This window comes from Taeniopygia guttata, chromosome 2 (assembly GCF_048771995.1).
Source record: "Taeniopygia guttata chromosome 2, bTaeGut7.mat, whole genome shotgun sequence".
Lineage (NCBI taxonomy): Eukaryota > Metazoa > Chordata > Aves > Passeriformes > Estrildidae > Taeniopygia > Taeniopygia guttata.
Genome location: NC_133026.1, coordinates 57,373,327 through 57,398,784, shown reverse-complemented (window position 1 = coordinate 57,398,784; position 25,458 = coordinate 57,373,327). Strand labels below are relative to the sequence as shown.

Genomic DNA, 25,458 nt, shown 5'->3' with positions numbered 1-25,458 from the left:
TGGGCTTATGCTTTGATTTCTCTAGGCACTATTTCTCTTTCATGGAGTTTTCCTCTGAAGCCCCAGGGAGCCTTGTGCTTTCTCCCCTCTAAGCCACAATCTTCATGTTTGATCAGACAGGTATGATCATCCTGTGGTTTATGTAGAACCTGAAGTCCACCTCAGGCACCCTCTAAATGCAGTTACACTCACCAGTTTCTGTTGAGCCATGGAAGTCGTTAAGGAATGTTGATAACTATTCCAACCACTGGTTTGTCTTTGCCCTCATTATAGTTATGACTTTCCAATTCTTGAAACAAGATTTTAAAAAACTACATGAGTAAGTAATGCAAATTTCAATAAAGACAAAATGAGTGACAAATAAGAAAAATAAAAAAAAAATGCTAAAATTTTTTTTCCTAACTACTGGTTTTTATGACACTCTTCTTGAAAAAATAGCTTCACAGAAGAATAGCTTCACCTAACAATATTACAGATTCAAGGCTTGGTTCTTATTATGTCCTATCCCGATTAAAACTTTTTTCTTTGATATACCTACCTTTGAGAATCTGGTTCTCAGATTTTACCAGGAGTTGGGCATATGCCAGTCTTGGAGCAGACAAGGGGTGGAGGAATTCCACTCACACTGATGATGGTATGACATGGATAAATCTACAGAATACTTTCACTGACAACTCTTTAGTTGGTATTACAATTTACATTTTCAACACAGTCGGCAGAACAGAGAAACAGTATAATATTTAAAATTAACTTCACTCTGTGGTTTTCTTTTTCTTTCCTTTTTTTTTTTTGGCTTGGTCAACATTGTCAATAAATAGGAAGTAACAAAGGACCTTAGTGATAATTTCAACAATGGCCTTACCTTCTTTCCAATACAGTTAATTTGAAAATTTAGTTTTGGATAAACATTTAAGATATTTAATGTGCCACCACATAACAATGGAATTCCTAAGTTAGTATTGAGGAATGAATGAGTTTTTTCTTTTGCAGTGTGTACAGTGCCCATAAAATATTTCTTTTACCAGTTTGAAAATCAGGATCTTAGGAAAAATACATCATTTTAAAATTAATCTTTTTGGTAGAAATCATTGTGAATCAATAAGCATGAAACTCAGCATAATAACTTTTCAGGTTTCAAACACATTCATGTAAAAAAACAAGTATGTTTTAAGGAGAGAATATATTTTGAATATTTCTGGAAACTACATATCCAGCAGCTTAAGAAAAATTTAGTCAGCAGGTCTATAGTCTGGTTTTGTTTACTTGGTGCTGAAATCCTAAAAGTCTGTTTACATATTTAAGGCCAAAAAGGACTCTGGTCATATTGGCTTATGTCTCAATATCCTACTATTCCACTATACTGTATGACTTCCTAAAAACCATGCAGTCTTGATCAGTGCACAACTGTCAAATAAGTACATATATATATATATATGCATATATATGCACATGAAATTATGATCAGAAGCGACAAAATACTAAAATATTTCTGTTATTGATATCTTCTTGAGATTGTTGTGGATTACCCATTCCTGGAAACTCTTAAACACTCTGAATATTCGGTACAGTCCTTGTCCAAAGTTTGCACAATGGAAAACCAGACGAGGTAAAAGACATCAGATTCATAAAAGAAAATAAAGAGAACAAATCACAAAACTAAATACAGGTCTATTTTAATCTAAAAGTTCTAAATTCTGGGGCCAGGGAGGCAGGGACATTGAGATAATCAAAAAGTTCAGTGGTCAGAATGACTACTCTCTCAAACCAGCACCTCCTGTTGCCCCTTAGATAAAGTACTTGGCAAAAAACCCGTTGGTCACCCCTATTAGAGTATTCCTTATAAGCTTATTAGTATAGAGCTGAGCTCAGAGCAATTAGTTCTGGAGAGGGTAGGGGATAATCCATTCATATGACAAACTCATTTTGCTTCCAGACCATAACTTTTATTCCTGCCTATCTCTGTGCACATCTTTTGGAATGCTTCTAAAACAGCAAGAAAAGCCATGCACATAGACAGAATTCACTCAAGAGTTTCTGGTGAGAGAAAAATCCATGAGAAAGATATCCTCTGTTATTGTGAAGCCTTTAAAATAATGATGGATTTAACACCTTTTCCAAGGATTGATTAAAGTGACAGTGCTTGGTGTTATGATGTCATAATTTCTGACCTGTGGATACAAGTGATGACTGGAGTCACTTCCCGTAAATCTGTATCTTATGTTATGGAACAGACAAATGACTGTGTATGGCAAACCATAAATAATAGTAAAATATTGGCTCTTTTCATCAGGTTTAAAAACTAAAACTAAGCTGTTGATTTGGAGAGTAGAGGGAAAAAAATTGTTGTGCTCTGAAATATAGTTCTTTGTGCAGAAGTAAGGATGCAACCACTTTTGCAGGTTTGACTACAACTTATAAAGGGCACAGGAGATAGAGAAGAAGGGTAAGGAAGCAAATGAGGATACAGCTTTGGTTTCCAGGACTCCTTCCTACGTATGGGGAATAGATATATGGAATTTCCCCATGTAGTGTTTGTATTATTTGAACCAAAAGACTACTAAGAATTCTGTTGAACTCTTCCTGAATGGAAACAAGATTTACCCTTAAGTATTTAGTAAAAATCAGAACCGGCAGCTGATATCTGCAGTGTTTTTCACAATATCATTCTCTGGAGAATTGCTACCAATAGACAGCTGAACACAAGAACCAGATGCTGGAAAGCGGAAGATAAGGAGAGTAAATGTCATTTGCCTTGTTTAATATACAGTCACTTAGGTTACCATCATACACAGAGTCTGGGTATTTAATTAAGAAGTTTGTGCTAATGTCACAAATTCAAGTCAGGTAAATACATTGCCATTTAGAACATACATAAAACTTTTTATTAAAGACACATAAATAGGAAATTAAAGCAATGCATGTACTGCTACTTGAATCCACACTGAAGAACTACTGCAGCTATTAAGATGTCTTTAGAGTTTTTAATTACTTAAAACGCTAATGAAAGAGAATATTGGCTGAGCTGCTTTTGATTCTATATCCTAACAGCTATGGATATCACATAGGTCTGAAATTATACAGTAGGGGCACTAGTTAATATTCTGCCTGTCACTAGCACTCAATACATTGTGTGTGAGATTTTAGGTTTGGCTGAGATGATACCAGCCCTTATTTCTAGCACACCACTTTCATTTTTTGATTAGAATGAAATTATTTTATTTCAAGTAATACTTATCTTCTTTCACAAATACTGTCTTCTTTCCCACCTCTGTATACACAACCTTCTTTAACTGGAGCAAGCTAAGAACAATAATTACAGTCAGACTGCCAGGCTCAAATCAATTTGTGTTTTAATACATACTAGTATAATTTGGAAAACTCAATTTCTTTCTGTTTCACAGTTTCAGAATAAATAGCATCGTATAATCACCATATATGAATACAAATTTGATGTAAATAGACACATGGCTTTGTAGAAGAAACATACACACATTTTCCTTTACTTAGCATTTTTCTTCCCTCAGACCAGGAGCTTTAACTAAAAACTGTGATTAAAAGATATTCTCTACAAATAGAGAAATTTATTTTTCTCTAGGTACAGAAAGGGTCACTTTGGACACACCTGACTAGCTTATGCTTACACCTCCCTTCCCATTGCTTGCTATGATACTTAGTATTTTAAAATTTAAACAGATATAAGGTTATTTAAATGAATCATACTTAAACTGACAGCTAATAAAATTGATAGTTCATGCCGTATTATTCTTACTCTAGACATATCCCAGAGCCAGGAGGTCTGGGCACATTGCAACCAAACCTCAACACTTTCTAGCTATAAAGCTGCTAATATGATTCTTCAAGTTTATGAAACATCTGAACAATTCCTCCTCCTCTTATAATATTTCTGGCTTTAGAACTCTGCACCTTTTCATCGTCCCATGTGCATCTGTTTTCTAACTTTGCTGCTCCATGCAATCCTGATTCATCAACATATCCTTTAAGAGGGTGTTCACTTGGGTTCTGGTAGTAGTGTCACCAATGACAATGTGGAAATTAGCCTGGTCTTCATCTCCCTAAAATATGCACATACACCAATTTAAGGCCACCAAAGAGTTTGTCTGCCCACAATAACCCCCCAGTGTATTTTCTTCACTTTAATTGTAAGGAAAGAAAATTGTTCACTCCTACTAGAAAGCATTTTCAGACAAATAGACCACAGAACATCAGGATTCCTCTGCAGGAGACAACTGCATGGGTGGAGGCATTGGAGGCAAGAGATACAGATCTCTGTCTCTCAGTAATAGACCTTTTTCTGTACCAAGATACAGAGGTACACTGTAACCCTCCTAATTTGTAAGCATTAGCAGAGTGCTTACCACAACATAAACATGGATCTGTCCTCTCCCCACTCCACAGAGGAGATTATGCCTCTTTTCTGAATTTACACAACCATATAAGTATTTTCACCGTATATATTCATAACCTTCACTAGTAACAAGTAGCTCTTACTGCTCTTTCTCTTTTTCGTCTGCAACAATAGTTGTACAGAAGTAAACTGCAAATAAAATGAAATCTAAATGAAGTCTGGCAAATTCTTGCTTCTCAATGCAGAAACTGCATTCATATCACTATATAATTTGTCAACTGTGTCCATTGATTCTCTTCTCTTCCATTGATTATATGTCTGCCTAGCTTGAAAAGAATTACTGTCTGTTAGAAACAGTTAAAAATGAGATTGGCTGCAGTTTACTGGAAATTTAGTAAATTAAAACTGAATTAATAAGAAACATGGATGTTTAAAGAAGTATTTTCTAAGGTAATATTTCTTTTTTTTTTTTACTCTATTTTTTTTTGACATTCCATACCAATTCCTGAACTTAACAATTCAATATATATTTTCAGTTCAAAGAATACTGCTATCTTGTCTACTGTGTATAAAAGCACTTTTGAGAAAAGTCATGAATTAGCCTCAGACATACTAAGAATGCCTAGTCAAATGAAATACTGCCTAAAATCAAGAATCTATGTGCCATAAACACCTTTTTTGATAAATATTGAGTACTACATAAGGATGAATTGTAAACTAGTGGAGCAAGGTACTTGATTTAGGGAAAATAGAATTATGCTACAGAACACTGAAATAATCTCTGTTTCTTACGCATTTTTTTAATTGAAAAATAGAGTAACAGTGATCAACATAAAATTACGTCAAGATTTTTGAGAATATAAAGATTTCAATTATCACATCACATAAATATTCAGTTCACAAACTGTATAGACTAATTTGAGAAGCATACTTTATCTATGTAAAAAAAAAAAAAAAATATTGTAAGACTATTTATAAGTATGCACATATTTATAATACATACATTGTTAAAAAATATGTGATTGTAATTCCCTAACCATTACTAATATCTTTGTCTCTGATGATCCACAGGAAAATTTGTGTTGAGAAATTTTTAGCAGTCACACAGAAGACTACAAAGAGAGAAATGTGTGCAAAGGAATCCAGATACTCAGCAGTGTATCTGGATTATGTTTTCATTACAACATGTTTCAACTGAATTAATGAGGATGACGTTTGTTATCAGTGGCCACTGTGTACTATATGTACATATTAAGAAATCTAATGTATTATCTGATGTTATTTGGGACTTTGAAGGGGTTTTTTTGTTTTTTGTTTGTAGGTTTGATTTGGGGGAGTGTTGGTCATGGGTTTTTTTCATTTATCAAAGTGTTTCATGGTTCTGACTTGAAGAATGATTAATTTGTGATATGAGAACGGAAATGTTTGAAAAGTTCATGTTCAACCCATGTGAAGTTTTTGCTTTCTAACCTGCCCCAATTCAATTAAAGAAAAGTAATGTAGAATAAATAACAGGAATTATGTTTTGCTTTGTGTGAATGGTGAGCATTCCCAGACCTGCTGAGTCTGTAGAAGGTAGAGGGAAATGGCAGCAGTCAAGGATTTCGTCAGATCACATGTATTATATTATTTTTCTGATTTGAACATCTGAACCTCTTTCATACACCTAAAGAGTTTACTAATGAAAAAAAATCCACAAACGACTTTGTATGTAAATTTATTTACTGTAACTGGAAACAAGAATTAGAGAATTTTTCTGTCCTTGTTCCTTGGTTTTAGTCAATAAAAAGGTGTTATTATTATAACATACCACATTTTTGCATGTGATTTACTGCAGGCAATTTTCTGTAAACTTTATGTTGAATAATTAACATTTGAAAAGCTGGAATTGTATTTTATATTACAAATTCAAAATATTTAAGTGGTTCATAGAAGATTACTATTCATCAAAAAACATTACAGATTGGTCAAAATTACATTGCAGTGTCTCTTTACAAAGATATGTATATCAGTATACTAATTTTGCATAAACCTTCAGAATCTTATTTGAAGTTACTCTGTCTCAGAAGTTGAAAGCATATTTTGTATTTATATAATTCTGAATAGTAAGAAGATGGCTTGATTGTTCTGTTTTACATAACAAGTATTTTATTTGTATAGGATTACAGATAATATTTTATTTTATTTATTCTTATATATGAAAATGGTCTTTTTTGTTTGTCACAAGCTATGATGTTGCAAAATTGCTTCACAGATAAATGGAGATTCCTCTAATGTGAAGAGCAAAACAAAACATATATAGGAATTGGAGACTGTCACATTTAGGATAAGCGATAGCTTGCAAACATATTTGTAGTACTTCCTAATGATAAATTGTCTATAGGTGGTAGAACTCTTCATTGCTAGGAAATCCCATTCTAGTCACACTTTTATCATGCTTGAAAATTCCATTATTTGGTAGAAACTTGAGACAAATAGGAAGATTAAAATACTTATCAAAGTTTGAGTTAACTGACATCTTTGTAGATAGTTTGAACAGATGGATAAAATATAAAAAACTAATCTTTGGAGGGTGTGTATATTGTTAGGAAGATGGGTAAAGAAATGGCAATGGACAGATATGATTTTTTATTGGAACAACTTGTTAACATAGAAAAGATCACTGCCTCCCACCACTTGCCTATGGCTGTCCCTTTCAAAAGGTTGTAGACCCTGGTTGATGACCAGCAGAGTTGCTCATATGAGCAGTCAAAATGAGGTTGGTAAGCTCTTAATGTTTATGCTTACAGTCTGCTATGCATCAGCGCCTTTTATTGCACAGAACCTCTTTTCAGCAGACAACCATGCAATCCTTAATAATTTTCACAGGTATTTATTACAGATAGACACTGAACACAGTAAGTACCAAAACTTACTATGACAGAACCTGCTTTGGATGGTTATCTCATCCAGTCTTATCTCTGGAAAACCAAGTAATCAGATAATATTTGGTGACTAGTGTTATGATACAGTGTTAAAAGAGAGGAAAAATTAAAGTGAGAATTTGGAAAAAATCTATTGCAATAATTCTTCATATGGGTAGAATAATAAAAATGTTCAATGGCTCAGCTATGAAACATGGAAGTAAACACTGACAGGAATACATAAACAAGGCAAGATGTGGCAAAAATAAATTTATTATTCTAGTGACTCTCTAGAGTAATATCATTATTGATACTGAACAATATTTTCCCAGGTTGTTGATATACTATATTTTTCTATTCAGAGAAGCAGAAAACATGTCAAGATAAGATTCTCACTGTCCATGTTTGAGAAGCACTCAAGTCACAAATTTGTGGCCAGATGTGACTGTAAGAATTTATATAAGGAAAATTTACTGCAGAAGCTCATTAGAATGAACTACAGGTCCATGTAAATGAAATAAGAGGAATAGACTCCTGAAGAACTGCCTTATGTGAGAATTTCTAGAGCCTGAGTCAGCTTCAATGTCTTGTTTTGATTTTGTTTTTACACACTTTTTTATAATGGTGCTGTATGGCAAATTAACCAGTGCCTATAAGTTCACAGGGACAGAGTTTTGAACTCTTACGAAGAGGTTGAGTAGGAAAACGATTGTTAAAGCCCTCTGTATGCTTTGAACATTTACCTCCTCGTGTTCTTGAAAATTATTTCTTCTGTGTGGAGAGAACTAGAAAGAAGGAAGTAATCAACAGAGGTAAGATGTTCCTTAAAAAAATAAAATAAGAAAACAATACAACTAGAAATATAAGTATATAAGTTACTTAAATCAGAACATTTATAGGTGATGTGGGGAAGTTCAGAATCTCTAATCCTTAAAACTCATTTCTTCTATTTTGTTTCAAGGTAACTGATTGCCTTACCAACAACCAGCAAATACAAGGCAAGAGTTATTTTACAAATAGAAATCTGGGAGTTTTACAGTCCCTGTCATCTTCTAATAGGAGAATTCTGGTAGTTTCTGGTCAAGTTGTTCAAAGAAATACAATTTTTTGTTATAAATTTGTTATTTTAAATAGTATTTCTACAACCTCTACATCCTCCTCTGTCCTTATGGGTTTGTTTGCAGCCATTTTTTGTGTATGACTGAACCTAAAATTTTCAATTTTTCCAACAGACTGACAGAAGATAACCACTACTGACCCCAATTATAGTCAAGATTGTACAGACTTATTCATATATGCTGAATTATTTGATCTGTAATAACAATATATATATTTATAAAATTCTTCTTTTCTACCTCTCTGAAGCTACACACTGACCAAGATAAAGGAGATGGAAATTTAAAATACATATTAACGGGAGATGGGGCTGGCAGTCTGTTCATTATAGATGAAAATACAGGAGATATTCATGCTGCAAAGAAATTGGACAGAGAAGAAAAGTCCCTGTATGTGCTACGTGCCAAGGCTATAGACAGAAAAACTGGAAGACAAGTGGAGCCAGAGTCTGAATTTATCATTAAAATCCACGATATCAATGACAATGAACCAAAATTCACCAAGGACATGTACACCGCCAGTATTCCGGAGATGTCTGGAGTTGGTAGGTAAAAACCCCTTATGTAAAATGCAAAAAGATTCGAGCTGATTGGAAACTTATAAGTAATTTATTATTTGAGGCACTTGCCACTAGCTGCTCTGAATATTTATGGAACAATTTCTGTTGCCAGCAATGTACCATAAATAATTGTTTTCTGCTTTTATTAATTTGTTTCATCTTTATCCACTTTTTAATCCTTTTTCCGTGCTATAAGCTACTCTTTACTCTTTCAAGCCCACTGGAACCATCAAGAAATGCAGCATGTATGGCTGTCTCATCAGTTACTGCATGGTTTTGTCACAGCTGACGATAGCACTTGCCTAAAGAGTATCATCTTTGTAATTTAAGTTCAATTTACCAAAACTTTTTGTACCTTTAGACAGAAACAACTTAAGGTGTGTAAGTATGTAAATCAATTAATGCATCAAAATCATGAAAAATATGTTTTTACAAATATTTTTTCCTTCTTTTTCTTATCAGTATTGATAGTTCTTGCTGTCAGGTTTGTTTGTTTGTTTGTTTCAATATGGGCTTTTTATATTATATAATATATTTTGAATATTATTATATTTGCCTTTATGGGTAAAAACTTACACCTATTTATAACAGTTAAAATGAAACGTAAAAATGTGGAGTTACAGTAGATGTGAGAAATACAGCATAACAGGAAAACAATTCTCTGAGTTTTGTTCAAATATATAAAGTGATAAATAATATTCACCATTCATCAGAAGTTATCATGATTACCTAAGTACTCCACTTTTTTACTGCAGAGAGAGTTTCTCTCATAAGATAAGTAAACATAAAATCTCTACGCTACGGGAAACAACTAACAGAAACATTCTCAAGAGTTATTTACTTTTCATGATTTACTGCAATGGTTTGCAAAATCAGCCGTTGATGATGGCATTGTTAAGAGAGAAAATAAAATACACATAAAATAATCTTGTGATTAATATGCATCTTCACAAAATAATTCCCAGAAGCTAATATCTCTGAGAGCACTAGAATTAGTATAACATAATTAGATTTTATTTTATAAACATGAAAGCATAAATACTATTTTTATTTATTTAATAACATAAAATAATTTATAATGTTCTAACAAAATATTTTATAATAATAAAATAATATTTTGCAAGCATGAGAAAGGAACAAATACACTACAATGTGTAATGTGAGGAGCCCAAGCGTGCTTCTTTAAAAGATATATGGAAAATAGGATAATCCTTTTTATTCAAAATTTACTTTGCTGATAATCACAGAAAGAAAAATGTTGACAGATCACCTGTCTGCCAAATATTTAATTTGAAATATATTTGTAAGGAAGGAACTCTATGGGAATAGATAGGAAAACAATTATGTTCAACATTATCCTTTAATCCAACTTTACTAGAGTCAATGGAAAGTCATGAATAAAAGAGAAGTGAATATGATCCAGTGCTTCGGCATAGCCTGAGAAATACTAAGTCTATGCAATGTTTATATTTGATGAGAAGGATGACAGCATGCTGTACTTTAAGCTGGTGGAGGGTCCACCAGCATAAGAGACACAAGAAAACATGAGTTTTACTTTGAAGAAGAGTTTGTGTATTTTTCCTTAAGAGAAAGGATATAAACAGTCAAAAAGATCCTTTGGCTTCTAATATGAAGGAAAAAGAAAGGATCTGAGTTGCTCTTTCTTCTGTTTAGTTGACATTTAATTGGCATTTAGGAATATGAAAACCACTGTAATGGGAATTTTTAGCATTTGAATTTGAATGAAGAAAAGTAGTTTTGTAATTTTTTTAAGGTGGAATAGAACAAGAACCCAAATCCAGACTAGTCCATTCTAAAAACAGATATTCTGTATTTCCGAATTTCAGTCATAAGAATGCTTATTCAAGAGTCAGGATGTACATACAGATGTAAATAAGTTTACGCACATATATATATTTCTACTTGGAGTTCCTTTTCTACAACATTTTTGAAAAAAAGAAAAAAAAAACTAAAATAGAAACCTAAAATTAAAGGTGTTAAAGCAGCCAAAACCTTTTAGCTGGTTCTCTACTGTAGAATTTAAAGTGAAATTTAAAGTGAAAGAAAGAGAGAAAGAGAGAGGGAAAGAGAGAAAGAGAGAAAGTTAGAAAGAGAGAGAAAGAGAGAGAAAGAGAGAGAAAGCGAGAAAGAGAAAGAAAGAAAGAAAGAGAGAAAGAGAGAAAGAGAGAAAAAGAAAGAAAGAAAGAAAGAAAGAAAGAAAGAAAGAAAGAAAGAAAGAAAGAAAGAAAGAAAGAAAGAAAGAAAGAAAGAAAGAAGGAAAGAAAGAAGGAAAGAAAGAAGGAAAGAAGGAAAGAAGGAAAGAAGGAAAGAAAGAAGGAAAGAAAGAAGGAAAGAAGGAAAGAAGGAAAGAAGGAAAGAAGGAAAGAAAGAAAGAAAGAAAGAAAGAAAGAAAGAAAGAAAGAAAGAAAGAAAGAAAGAAAGAAAGAAAGAAAGAAAGGAAGGAAGGAAGGAAGAGAAAGAAAGAAATCACAAAATAGCATTAAAAAAACCCAGAAGATTCCAGAATAAAAAATTAGGTACCTTTTAATTCTATATTTACCTCTATAACAAATGGATGAAAATAAGAGTAATATAATAAAATCAAGAATATACGGAAGAGAGTGATCATCCTTATTAAGACTAACTGTAATGAAAAAGTCAAAGTATTCCTGCACTTCCTACGTAAACACTTGAGATTATGAGGAATATTTTTAGACATTCTTGTATATCTAATCAATGAAGTTTTCTGACTGGAAATCATTATATGGTTACAACATACACATTATAAAAATAGATACACTCATGAAAAGCAGGTCACAAATCGGCAGGAAAATCCCAGTTTCTTTCAATCTTTTATCTCTTCCCAATTTTTCTGTCTCAAACCATATTTTTTTTCTTAACTATTATATTTATTATGTTTGCCAAGTCCAACAAATATGACAGCAGTTGTTTATGAAAGCCCAGGAAAATGTCACTAAGATTGAGAAATTGAAGAGGAATCATCACTAGCGATGTTTCCAGATGTGTGTATATCTGTTATTAAAACTGCAATCATAGTATGTACTTCTCAGGGTGTTACTGTTTCTTGGAATAACTATGTCTAGCGCACACAAGGGAAAATGGTAAGTCAACACCTCTGACAGAATGTGTGGTTTTCAGTACCAATAAGCAAACTGCCGTCATGTTTAACTAGTTTGATAGTAAGAAGAGTGAAAGCATAACATTGGTTTTCAGCACAACCTATTCAAGCCCTGGGGAAATATGAATGCTTATTTGTGCACTTGTTTCTGCAGCCATCAAGTTATATATAAATTAGCTCTGCTATGCCTAAATAGGATCCATTCCAACAGTGTTATGGGTAGACCTAAAATGCTGTGTAGCAAAGTTAGTACTGGGAGTAATCAAAACCACTGAAGTGAGCTGACTGCAGAGTCATTTCAGATAAATTTTATGGAAATAATCATGTTAAACTGATATTGACTTAAAATATTGAATGAGAAAGTTAGTTTAAAGCATTCTAAAACTCAATAACATGGAATTTCTCATTAAAATCATCTTCCTACGTAAGTGCTAAAGTATAATAACTGCTGTAGCTATATTTTTAAACAATACCAGAGTGGACTGGAAGATTCCTGTCAATTATGTCAGATTTAGGAAATCGATTCAATAAAATATAATTTCCAAAAATGAGAAAAAGAGGCTAGGAAGACCCATAAAGGTCAATCAAAACATAATGAAAGAAGCAAATTTAAAAAAGAGGTTCAACATTTTAAACTAATGGAATGCCAAAGTTCTAAGGTATAGTCCATGTCTCAATGAAGAATTGGTGGATTTCAAGCATGACCTAGTCTGCGCTGTCTATCCAAATCTCAAAAATCATAAGAGAAATTAAATACATATTATGCATCATGAATATTTTTTTTTTTTCTCTTCATGCAAAATGGAAAATACAGCCTTAATCACACTTAAAATTACTCATTTAATCTTCAAGGCTTATATGAGTATAAAATCAGTCCAAGTATTTTTCCAAGTGAAAAATTCCAAAAAAACCTCAAATAAAATCCAATCAAAACTTACACCACACCTCACTGAGTAAAACACTTTTCTCAGGCTACAAGTAAAATTCTTAAGAATTTTTGAGAAGGGAAGTTAGAACTGAGATATCCTGTGTAATTAATCCCTTTTGGCACCCAGGTCAATATTATTACAGCCCTCTGTACCTACTTTGCTAATTTTAATGAGTAACGCTTACCAGTTTTATCTCATTAAGCTTCTTCAGCATGCAGCTGATGAGTAATTCACAACAATTTTTTCATCTTTGCATTGATTCTATTAAGAAAAGGGGCAATGTTTAATTTAGTTTACCAGTCATTTCTTCCAACGGCTACTTTCTAAATTTATAGTTCTAACCAAAGCCACCTAGCATATTTTAAGATTTCTACACATGACAATTTATACACAGCACAGCATATTTAAAATGGTTAAATTTAGAGCATATAATTTTTCCATTATATCACTTTTTTTGAAAATAATAAGAATTAAAAGAGTGTTTCTTTAGCCGATCAGTGGGGTTTGTAAGAAGAATGTAATGTATGAAATATAAATATGTCAATTTTCAACTGAGGTGTAGAGGATTATAGCAAGACTAAACATGTATTGAACACCTATTCTAAATAAAAGATATAAATAAAATATATATGTAGAAGACATACACATGAATAAAAAGTCAGATGATCATGCAGTAAAACACATTGGATAATATGCATTAACATTACTTTTCTTATTACTGTGCGGTTGTCTTTGAGTGCAGTAGTACCTCCTGAAGCAGCAATTATACAATGATTCTCTTAGAAGTTCCATTATCATTGTTCAATATTTCTATAGCATCTCCTGGGAATCCATATTCATCATGACTACTACATCATTTAAGTAAGACTGCTCTCCATTCTGATATTATTTTTAGTTACACTGTGTTTTTAGCACCACATAATCCCAAGTGAAGTTCTCAAGAATAGTTAGTTATTTTGTATAGGAAGCTCTTACAAGAACAACTAGGCCTTATGGTAAAAAAAATGAAAAAAAAAAAAAGGGGGGGGAAAGGAAGAAAATGAACCAAATGCAGTAACCATGATATTTTCTATTTTTGAATTTGCTTATGTCAGTAACCATTAATCTACAGATGTGTAAAAACAACTAAAGAGAAGCAGCTCTCATCTTTCATGTTTCAGCAGGAAATATTTTTATTTTCTCCTTTGCATATTTTCTCTGGCTTCTGATGTTTATAAAAAGAAGTTATGAATGACTGTTCTGACTTTGACACAACCTTTAAAAACTAATTTGCTAACTTACAAAACTACAGAATTCTAATTGTTAATGTGCACTCTATTTTAAAATTAATTATTGAGTTAGCTTTAAGAGAAACATACATTTCAAATAAATATTTCATCCACAACTTCATATTTTACAAGACAGAATTAGATTTTCTTTTAGTCAAACTAAGCATGATGGCAGAAATTCTGCAACTGGAATACTTTCAATATTTCTTTTTGCATTAGCCACTATAAAGAATCTCAAAATCTTTGTAAATGTTAGAATCTTTGTTAAATACAGATTTTTCTTAATTTAAATTCTTTCTTATTTTCATGCAATAAAATTTTTTATGAAATAAATAAGAATATATAAAGTAAGAGTTCAATGTCTAGTAACATTTTCTTAAGCCATCAAGGTAAAAAGTCAAAACCCTCTTTTTATTAAGTAGTCAAAATCATGAATATTTCCAGGATATTTTTCAAATAATTTTGGAGTATTTGGGTTTTTTTCTTTCTCTTTTGGGCATGAAGTCTGTTAAGGACATGTATAGTAATTTTATTAGGAAATTATATAGAAGTATTTATAAGTATTTTTCATTTGGCATAAGGCAGAACTCTAAAAGACTAGTATAAATAGATGTTTTAAAACTTCATATTTCTAATGTTCAAAAGAAAACCACTAGAACACCAAAAGGATCTTATTTAAATCATTATTATTTTTACCTTATTCTATGCATTATTTACACATTTATCTTTGTATATAATATGGACAGCATCTTCCTAGTAAAAAGGATGTCTGTGAGGAACTTATTACAACTCTGGTACTGTAAGCAGGTTATTTTGAGTTTGTACAGCTCCACTGATTTCAAGCTGGATGCTACATAATTGTTAAGATTTCCCTGTGTGTTGTTCATTCCAAACTCAATGTGTATAATTTCTGTAAAATTTAAATATCCATTTAAAACTACTATTATTCTTTGTTACAGACTGAAGATAAAATAAACACCTAAGATACAATATCAGTAATCACATCCAAAACCAACATATATGTATTTAGTATATAATGGAATCATAGAGCAGCTTGGGTTGGAAGGGACCCTAAAGTTATCTAGGTCCCTGCCATGGGCAGAGACACCTTTCACTAGATCAGGTGGCTCAGCCCTCCATCCAACCCAGCCATGAATGTTTCCAAGAATGGGGTTACTTCTCTGGTCATCCTGTGTCAGTTCCTCACCATCCTCAAACTAAAGAGTTTCTTCCTAATATGTAATCTAAACCTACCCTTTTTCAATTTAAAATAGTTCCCCCTTGTCCTGTCACTACAGACTCTTGTGAATAGTCTCTCTCTCTATTTCTTATTGGGTCCCTCCAAGTACTGGATGGCTGCAATCAGGTAGCACTGAAGCCTTCTCTTCTCCAGGATGAACAATTCCAATTCTTTCAGCCTTTGCCCATCGGAAATGCGCTACATCCCTCTAATCTTTTTCATGGCCTACTCTGGACTTGTTCCAACAGGTCAATGCTGTTCCTGTTCTGGGGATCCCAGAGATCCCCATGCCATTCCAGGTGGTCTCTCACCCTGCTGGCCAAGATGGTTTCGATGAAGACCAGAATGTGTTTGGCTTTCTGAGAGTGTACATTGCTGGGTCATGTCCAATCTCTCATCCATGAGCACCCTCAGATCCTTCTCAGCAGGGTTCCTCAATCCATTCCTGCCTCAGCCTGTGTTGATATGGGGTGTTGCCTTGATATAGGTGCAGCTCCCTTGCACTTAGTCTTGTTAATCCTCATGAGATTCCTGTGGGCAAAATTCTCAGGTTTGTCCAGATCCCTCTGGATGGCATCCTGTCATTCAGATGTGACAATCACATTACTCTCTTGGAGTCATCTACAAGTTTGCTGAGGCTACCCTTGAGCCATTGGTCTATGTAATTATTTAAGATATTAAATGACACTGGTCCCAGTGAAAACTCCAGAGGGACACTGACTGTCACTGATGTTCATTGGAGCACTGAGACATTGACAACTACACACTGGATGTGACTGCCCAACCAATTCATTATGGACCTAACAGTTCACCTATCAAATCTCTCTCTCTGCAATTTAAAAAAAATAATGTTGTGGGGGACCATGTCAAAGGCTTTATGGAAGCCCAGATAGAAAACACCTGTAACATTTTTGTGAAGATTTCAAGTAATTCACAAATTTAAAGTTCTGTAAACTCTCAAGCTACAGAAAAGGGAGTGTCACTCTTTTTCTCCTTTCCCCTCTGTTCCCTCCCAGGTGTGATCTCTTATGTTTTTCCTACTGTCTTTTGAACCCAGAAGAAGAAAGTTTAACAAACTAAATCGTCATAAAGAAGGGTTGCTCAAGGTCAATATTCCCTAGTTCAGATAATATGAGGTTAGATGATAGAGCTAGTGTTAGGGAAGTCGCAGGAATAATGCAAATATAGCAGGTAAAAGCAGGTGAAACTCTCATCTAGCAGTGTCTAACCTCAGCTAAATAATCACTTGACATATCCATTTTTCTTCAGCTAAAAAAACTCTTCTAACCTAAACAGGATCCCCCACTTCCTTTCTTATTTTTTCTTTTCTTTTGAGATGTGGACAAGTTTGATTTCTTATTAAGACACCACAAATCTGAGGCAGAACATTGGGAAAACCAGAACCATTGAGTCACCTGCTATAAGTAACAGCTGAGCCTTGGTGCTGCAAGAAATTAGGGTTTTGTATAAGTGTTGTCGGCAAGTAAAAGTAACTAACACTTCCTGTGTTTGCTGTTAGCACAGGAAGGTATGAACAATTTTTCTATTTCTGTCCTGTGAGAACTGAGCCACTGTCCACTCACTGTCAGTCTGTCTCCTTTGAGCTCCCTTCAACCTCCACTTGCTGACCTTTCACAGTATTCTGGTCTGCAATATTTTTCACAGGAAGAAAGAAGGTTCCAGAAGTTCAAATGCAGCAATTATTAAGCAGGATGGGTGACTTTTATAGCACTGTACAGAACTTTAGGATTTGTCAACTAATTAGTCTAAATTTTGGAGATGTAGTTTTAAGCTGACTACAAACTCATTTACACTCAATTTCCTACTACTTCCTAGAATACTAGAACAGCTCTACTCCATAGATATGTCTTAATAAGTTCAGCTGCTGCAGCAATGGACATTGAAATGATAGCCTTGGAATGACAGTCGTATTGCCAAATGGAATGTTCGGACCTGGATTGTGCTAAATGTTCCTCCCCTTTCCATCGCTCTGAAATTACTCGTTGCAAAACTGTTTGCCTGGATACATTATTACAACGAATTTATTATTCCCCATTATCTGTGCACATTAAAAGAAAAAAAAAAAGAAAAAAAGACAAAAAGCCCCAAAATATCCCCCTCCCCCCAAACAGAAACCTGCACATCTCTACATTTGTGCTTGAAACTAGCATTAAATGTTCTGACTCATACCTACACTAAATATTTTTGATTCATTAATTATTCTTACTTTTATTTCATTAGATTTTTAGCTAACACCACAATCTGTGAACAAAGGCATAATGCTCCTGGATTCTTTACATCTGCACTTTTGCTTACACTGCAGGGCAATACAATAGGATATGGTCTACCTGATTAGAGATGCTGTCCCTCTGACTGGACATTAAATCCTTTCATCTTTCATGGCTTCACATCTGAAAACCAAAATTATCACTTACATTCTGAAACAGCATGTTGTTTCAGCCAGTGTGTAAACCTCTTGATACCAACATACACCCTTCTATACATCCTTTGATATAAACATGTTACTATTCACAACCACGTGCAACCTGTTTTCAGAACCACAGTAAATAGAATTTCTATGCCCAATCCCAGTCTATAGGCACAAAATTTATTCCCTTAGGAGCCTTTGAAGCTACCAGCCACCAAATAGTTTTCCTTGTTTTAAGACCTGCTACAGAATAGGACATGCAGTGAGACCCTTCTCACGTTTATGGGACCATATTGAAGCCTACAGCAAGTGAACTGCTGGTACTAAGGACTGGAATAGCTGGAACTAATTAACAGCACCAATATCAGGAACCCCTGTGTCTTTTTCAGAAGGAACATGTCAAATAGAGGCATATGTGTGTTATAGCCTTCATTACAACTAAAATATGCCAGACATTAAATTAAACAGTTTAATATTGGATAGATTACGCATTAAAAGTGCTAACATTAGTGTCACTGTTTATTTCAAGTTAATGCGCAGTTATTTTCTGAAACCATGTAATTATGTTCCTTTATGTGCAGTTTTAGCTGTCTGAAAAAAACCCTTTACTTCATTTAAATGTTTTTTAAGAATCGGATTTCTCAAGTGTTTCTTCTGTAGTTTGCTGAGAACACAGATATAAGTCAGAAATTGCAAAAAAACTAGATAAAAGGTAAATCTGTTTGAGATTTTTTTATTTGTTGCCATAAAAGGAATTTTTCAAATTACATTGAGAAGTATAATTTAAAAAAAAAACCCTATTATTTGTTAAAATAAAGCCCATCTGGGATGCTTACTTAATCTAATCTATTAAATGCAGAATATTTTCAGTTTTTTTTATTAAAAGAAGACAATTTTCTGAATGCCTTAGTATACACCTTAGTTGATAATATCACGCAGCTGAGTGTAAATTGAGGATTTTCTTTTTTAAATCACACTAACACCTGCAAGCATCTATTTTGAAACTACAGCATTGAGAGAGGGTTGTTTCCATTGGTTTGGTTTGGTTTGCTTATTTTTCCCTACCAGATTTCTGCATAAATTCTAAGAATCTCTAAAATATATAAATAAAACACAAGAGATCATATTGGGTTTAAGATAAAACACATTTTTTTCCAAAATAATATAAATTAACTAATCACACAGAGAGAACACACATAAAGATGCTTTGGCATAATTTTCAGTCTTCAAAAGAGATAGCAGTCCTACAGAACAGGCCAATCTCTCACAAAACAAAGGTCTAGATTCCAAAATCTTCATTTGTCCTGTATACCTCTTTTTGTGACCTATCTCACTCTACCCTAATCCTCAGTTTTAGTAGGTTTACCAGGAAGTTAAAGCTTTACCTCATGCAAATCTGGTTGATTAGTACAACTTCAGTTAAAAAATATTTAGATGCAGAATTCCAGCAGCCCAAGAGTAGAAAACATAGGAAAAGAACATTACCTGCCCCCAAGAAGTCCACTATTCACTTTAATATGTATGATACAATATCGGTCCATAATGGACCAATGGACCAAATAAGAAAATTTTTCACTTAAAATGTACTTATACACACACATTAGATACGTATGTTTTTCTAAAATACTTGAATATTTTTTTTTTCTATTAAATCATTAAAAGAGGTATGATAATTGATAGCAAGTTTATAGCAACACAGAAGATCAATTATAGGAATGGCAGTTACATGTGTGCTTTTCTTAGGTCAATTAATACTTCAACTTGAATTCTGTTATAAAGCAGTGTTTTTCCTTCTTAGCCGTCATATAGTCATTTTGGAAATTTTCTGTACCATATACAGCCTTCAGAGAGTCAGGAAAATGAAGGTAAGAAAACTGTTATCCTGGACTCTCTTGTCTGACTTCTGCTTATTTGAAAAGTGCTTGATATTATTCCCACTGTTACTCATATTTTAGTAAGAATGAGAACAAATAGCTTACAGCATTTCTCATGTATTTTTTCAATATCTTGCAAAATGTACATCTGCAAGTTTCCATAATGACATAAATCCTGATGCTCACATTTACTTAATTTTGTACTATCTTACTAGATGCCTCAGAACACTTTCCAGAATAGCTTTTTCCTACAACCTCATAGATGTGTAATGCTATAAAATTAAGATCAAGAATTATTAAGATCTGTCCAAGTATCAGTTTTGTTCCTTATGAAAGTTGTTCATATCTTCATATTCAAAATACATTGCTCACACCTAATTGGAGATTAAAAGCAAACAACCCCCTGCACTAAACCAGAACAATACAATCTAACTTAATGTCCCCAAAGTATGTACATGTGTGAATATCTTGCATTTAACTGCCAATAAACTCCAAATTCTCATCAACACTTCCTGCCAGAAAGCCAGCTCAATAGCAGTTGCTTCATTCTACTCCAACACAAATGATAAATAATTTGTGATAAATTAGTCTATTTACACAGTAAAAAAAAATTGAAAGTTATATTTCCTCATTAAGTCAAAATATGTGACAGCCATGAAAAGAAATTACCACACCTCTAAAGGATAGCCACCTTTTTAGTTCATAGAAATGTTTAGGATAGAGGAAGGTTAAAAAATGATATTATATTTCATAGACCAGAAGACTGATACTTACTGACTTCATGACTACAATTTTAAAAGACACCTTGGCTATCAGGAAGGTGTGTCTACCTGAAGGAAATAAACAGTTTAAATGCATATGCCAAATTAATTTTCACTGAGTCTAAATCACCATGGTGTCTAAGCATTTTCAAGTTGGCTCAGGCATTTTTAAGAGTATTTCCCAAGCAAGTGACTTGTAGTCAACACTTTTAAATTTTTCAACTAGAAACATGCCCATCTGTTAGATATGTCCAAATGAGATCTTCCCCATAATAATTTACTGTGAGCAGAGTCTTGCACTAAATCACCAATGAACTACCAATTGATTTTCAGACGTAGTGAAAATTAAACAGTCTTTAGCAGTACACTTTTGCTTTTGACACATTATGTGTAATGCTATAAAAGGCATTTAAACACTTTTGAAGGTAAATGAAGTGCCTAGAGATAATAATAGCAAAAACTCTTGATTGACCCTACTTAATATTCCAAACATATACCTACACCAATACACCCACACATATATATGTACTTACATTTGTATTTAATTATATGTATATGCATGTACACTCTAGAGGTGTTCTGCTTTTGTGTGAAAATGGTACTTTAATGTAACTTTAAAAATTAAATAATTGAGATAATCCTGGAAGTTATTAATTTGCTTTGTTTTAGACTCCATTTCTCTTCAAAGTCATAGGTCTTCATTGTTATTTTAACAGACAATATCTATAGTATTTTAACATCACAGAAGCAAGAGATTTTCATGAATCACATATTATAAACTAATGTAAATTTAGGGTTGCCATAATACTTCATTGACTGGATTTTTATGGAATTGCTGCGTTCCACAACTGTATTAATTTTTAAAGAGACAAACTTTATCACTACCCAAAAAGGAGTTCCAAGAGATGACAAAAATGATCCCAAGTTACATAAAGATGAGGCCAGCCTGTCATTGCAAAAATTATGTTCTTGCTCACATCATAATAGAGATTCACATGTGGCTTTAAAATGCATCTGTTTGCAGAGCTGGCAAAAGTGAAAACTCTGCAAAGGTACCAATAATTTGTATTGTAGACTAATTTTGAAATTGCAAATGAGAGTAAAAGTCTAGCTCTCATTCATAGATAGAAATTCAAAAACTCATGAAGAGATACATAAGCTATAACTCAAAAAAGGAGGAAATGAAAAATAAGTGCAGAAAGTTAGCTTGTTCCTTCTCAAAAATAAAAAAAAAGCAAAACAAAACAAAAAAAAACCCAAAACAAAGCCATAACTTTTAGTGTTGCATTGCAAAATACAAGCAGTACAGTCATGTACATCAGAACTGAAACTTTGAAAACTGTTTGTTTTAAGCTTGTTTTTTTTTCTTTTAAGTAAGAACTTTAGAAATTGTTTGGAGGACCCCAACTACTTTTGAGAAGAGGGCAAAGCAGAAAGCATATAAAGCTGTGCTACATGAATGAAGAAAGCTAAGAGTAGTGAAGAAATAACATTTCTATGATTACGTCATTATTCTATGAATTTTAAAAATCCCTATAAATAAAACTAAAACCTTCTTTGAAACTGTTGGCTAGGAGTAGGGATTTTTAACCAAGAGTTAAGCATGCTGCAGCCTTTATGAACTACTTCTCATAATAGGATCAACAGGGTAAACTCTTCCTATGTTTAATCATAAAAACAGCTGAATGTTGTTTCTCTCATTTGGAGTATTCCAGAAATTAATATGGGGCATAGGGTGAAAATTGCTGATCTCATCTTCAAAGATTAAACAAGTTTGTGGAGCTTCTGTGACTGACCTACCATGGAGGGCAGCTGCCAGTTCATACAGTTGCCTATTTCCACATCCCCTGTGGGAAGAATGGGAGTAATCGGGGTGATTTATGGCCATATTACAGCACTACTTGTGGCTCTTTCAACATGTCAATTTCATTAGCAGCTACTTCTAGTTGGATCAGCCCTCTGTACAAACAGCAGCTTCAGACCCAGAAACATATTACTGGTGAATTTCACCATTATTTTGAATTGAAATTTTGAGCATATGTCTGTGATTAATTATTTTAATTGGAATTTAGTGTATTTTTAAACATAGACTGTAGACACTTATTCTGTCTTAAAAAAAAAAAAAAAGATGTTTTCTAATTGGAAAGATGCACAGGGTATTAAACAAAATCAAGACTTCTAAGCTGCAGGTCATTTATTAAGGATGGAAGATAATTTTTTACTGTACCTCTTTAGTCATCTGAAAATGAAATGTAAAAGCTAATTTATGTTAATACTTGAAAGAGACTCCTTTGTCTTTTTCATCTCTGCCATTTGATTGCACCAGTATTACTGTTTCAGAGGTGACTTTATGGTGAGAAGGGGAAAAAGGAGCTTCATAAAATAATAAACTTGCACAGAGTTGTTCACTCACTATTCCTTCAAATATTCCTCATTTTTTTTATTGTTTCCCTCTTGTTATTACATCCATAATGCTTTTCAAATTCTCATGCAGGGCATCTGATGCACTTCACAGTTACAATTACTGCCAAAGGAAAACTAAAGTTACTGTATCAAGGTATCAAACAGCGGGAGGGTGAGTGCTGGAGACTTTGTTCAGCTTTAGCCATTCTTTTCTACTTCAGGTGCTGACATTATGTTACAATGGTGTATGTATTTTATTCTCTGGCAAATGCAGGCAGAATATAGACAGAACAGTTTAGTCACATTACATCTCTCTGTGTGGTGAGACAATCATGAGCACTTGGTTCCTGCTCTAATGCGAACTCTCATATAACATTCTAAAATGGAATTTCTTTCTGTCATAGGAAAACATACAGTGAACAAAACCCCAAACCATTCCAATGCAGCACACATAAGAAATTATGAGTGTTGTTTCCTCATTTTGTTTACAAAATATAAAGTTACTGAAGTAAAGGTGTGAAAAATAGCATCTCATATTTCTGAGCTGAGTAGTTTGGTCCATCTGCTTTTACTGCTATGGACTGAAATGGAGAGGAAAAAGTAGTTCTGAGGGAAAGTAAGAGTAAAGTAGGCAGCATAGCTTGATTTTCTTAACTCTCTCACAAATTACTTCTAGACACATTAGTAGGGTTTGGAGTTACTCTTTGCCTACACCACAGTGGTGCAAAATTTGTGATTCCTGGGTTTGAGGTCAGTGGATATCAAAAACAATAGCATTGTAACCATGTAAAATAGCTGGGTTCTCAATCAAAAATTTTGTGAGACAAGATACATGAAAATAAGACAACATATTTTCAAATTAAATTAGGCTTCACTTCATAACTATGCAGTAGATTATTAAAATTTTTTAAACTTGGGAAAATGTAATTCATTAATTATTTATTGCATGTCCTCTTTTATGTCAACTTTTTACCTCCTCTCTATTGTCTTTTTACAAAATTTCTTCTCAATATATGTGACTGAAATACATTTTAAAGTCCTTTCTACCTTTCTATTTTAATGCCATTGCTCTTTTGAGTCTAACCCTCAGATGGCTTACTTGTTAAAAGTTGGCTTTATTTCTTTATTTCTTGGTCATGCCCATTTACTCCTCTTCTGCCTTGGATCACGTATCTATTTACTGTTAAAACTTTCTCCTTTTCTGATTTTATTTGTTCTTTTCCTGTGTTCTACAAAATCTTTCGTGTTACCAACCTTCTGGCCCTTTCTACAGAAAAGGAAGACCAGTCTAGTGAAAGCCCCACTAAATTGTGGTCATGTACAAAAGAGTACAGTTCACTTTTCAGTTCACTCTTCTTTTAGCTTTCTAAGTAGATTTGTCTTCCAATTAAAATATAAGAGTTGCATCTCAATCTTATTTAATCCTGTCCTTTATGTACCAAGTAGTCAGAAGCGATGTCACCCAGCTGATGTGGCAATGAGACACTTGGTGGTGAGCCCAATGCCTCCCTGAACTTTTAAGGCTTGGGTAACACCACATAGTTCCTATTCCACCCTTTTTCTGGTTCATTGTCTGCTTGTTCTCCAGAGAGAACAACCTGCTCTCAAAGATAAAAGTGGTTTAAAACCCCCCAAAATTTCTGTAGCTCATTTAAAATTTTACTCATATTTTCAGTAGGGGCACCTCCATACTACATCTGCATAATCCTTGGAGCAATATTGTCTGAGCAAACTACATGTCCATTCATCTTCTTTAGGCTTCTAGACATACAAAATTCCCAATTTTGCCTCCAGAGGTTTTTCAGAGCATTCCAAATTTTTTTAACTTGTAAAAGTAACCCTCTTCTAAAACCTTCCCTCTGCAAATAAACTTGACAAACTGCAGATTGCCATTGTGTTTGAAAACAGGAAACAAGCATAAGAGCTTCTCCTTTAAGGGGATAAAGTCCTTTGTGTCTCTCCACTTACCCCAGCTGGTCTTCTATTTCTGAAAATGAAACAGACTTTCTGCACACAGGCAGACAAAACTCCTCTGTAAAAGTAAGAACTTTTCAATAATGGCCAGTTTTGACAGAAGTAGACCTGAAAAAAATAGAAATGAAACTGTCTCATAATGTAAAAAACATCCTGTTTCTGCATTTTCAGACTGTTTTAATTTCAAACAACTTCATACTGGCCAACCAAAGCTTAAGACATCATATTTTTTCTTAAAATCAGAAGTTTGAATTGTTCTGAAATACTAGTTTTATAAAAAATGTCAGAATCAAAATCCATTTTGAACTTACAGATTTCCTTAAAAAAAAAAAAAAGGCATGCTTCTGAATGATATTTAAATCACTGCCATTATTTTTTATCCAACATTCATGGTAGAATTTAGAAGTACACATTACTAATAATATAATCTGCTCATTTTCTTCTCCCAGGATAGAGAACACTGTTTAAAATGAAGGTTAAAGAACAAGTTATCAGTAA

The 25,458-nt window shown here is 33.4% G+C and overlaps 1 protein-coding gene across 2 annotated transcripts in view; it reads left to right on the top strand.

Annotated features, from left to right (window-relative positions):
* CDH9 (cadherin 9) overlaps positions 1–25,458 on the top strand; it is a 94,695-nt gene that overhangs the window by 39,740 nt on the left and 29,497 nt on the right. Inside the window, exon 3 of one of the 2 annotated variants that reach the window (XM_030265381.4) lies at positions 8,635–8,929. The exons of the other annotated variant lie outside the window; for it this stretch is intronic. Coding sequence (XP_030121241.1) covers positions 8,635–8,929 — 295 coding nt within the window. The remainder of the gene's footprint in view (positions 1–8,634; positions 8,930–25,458) is intronic. 2 annotated transcript variants of the gene reach the window in all.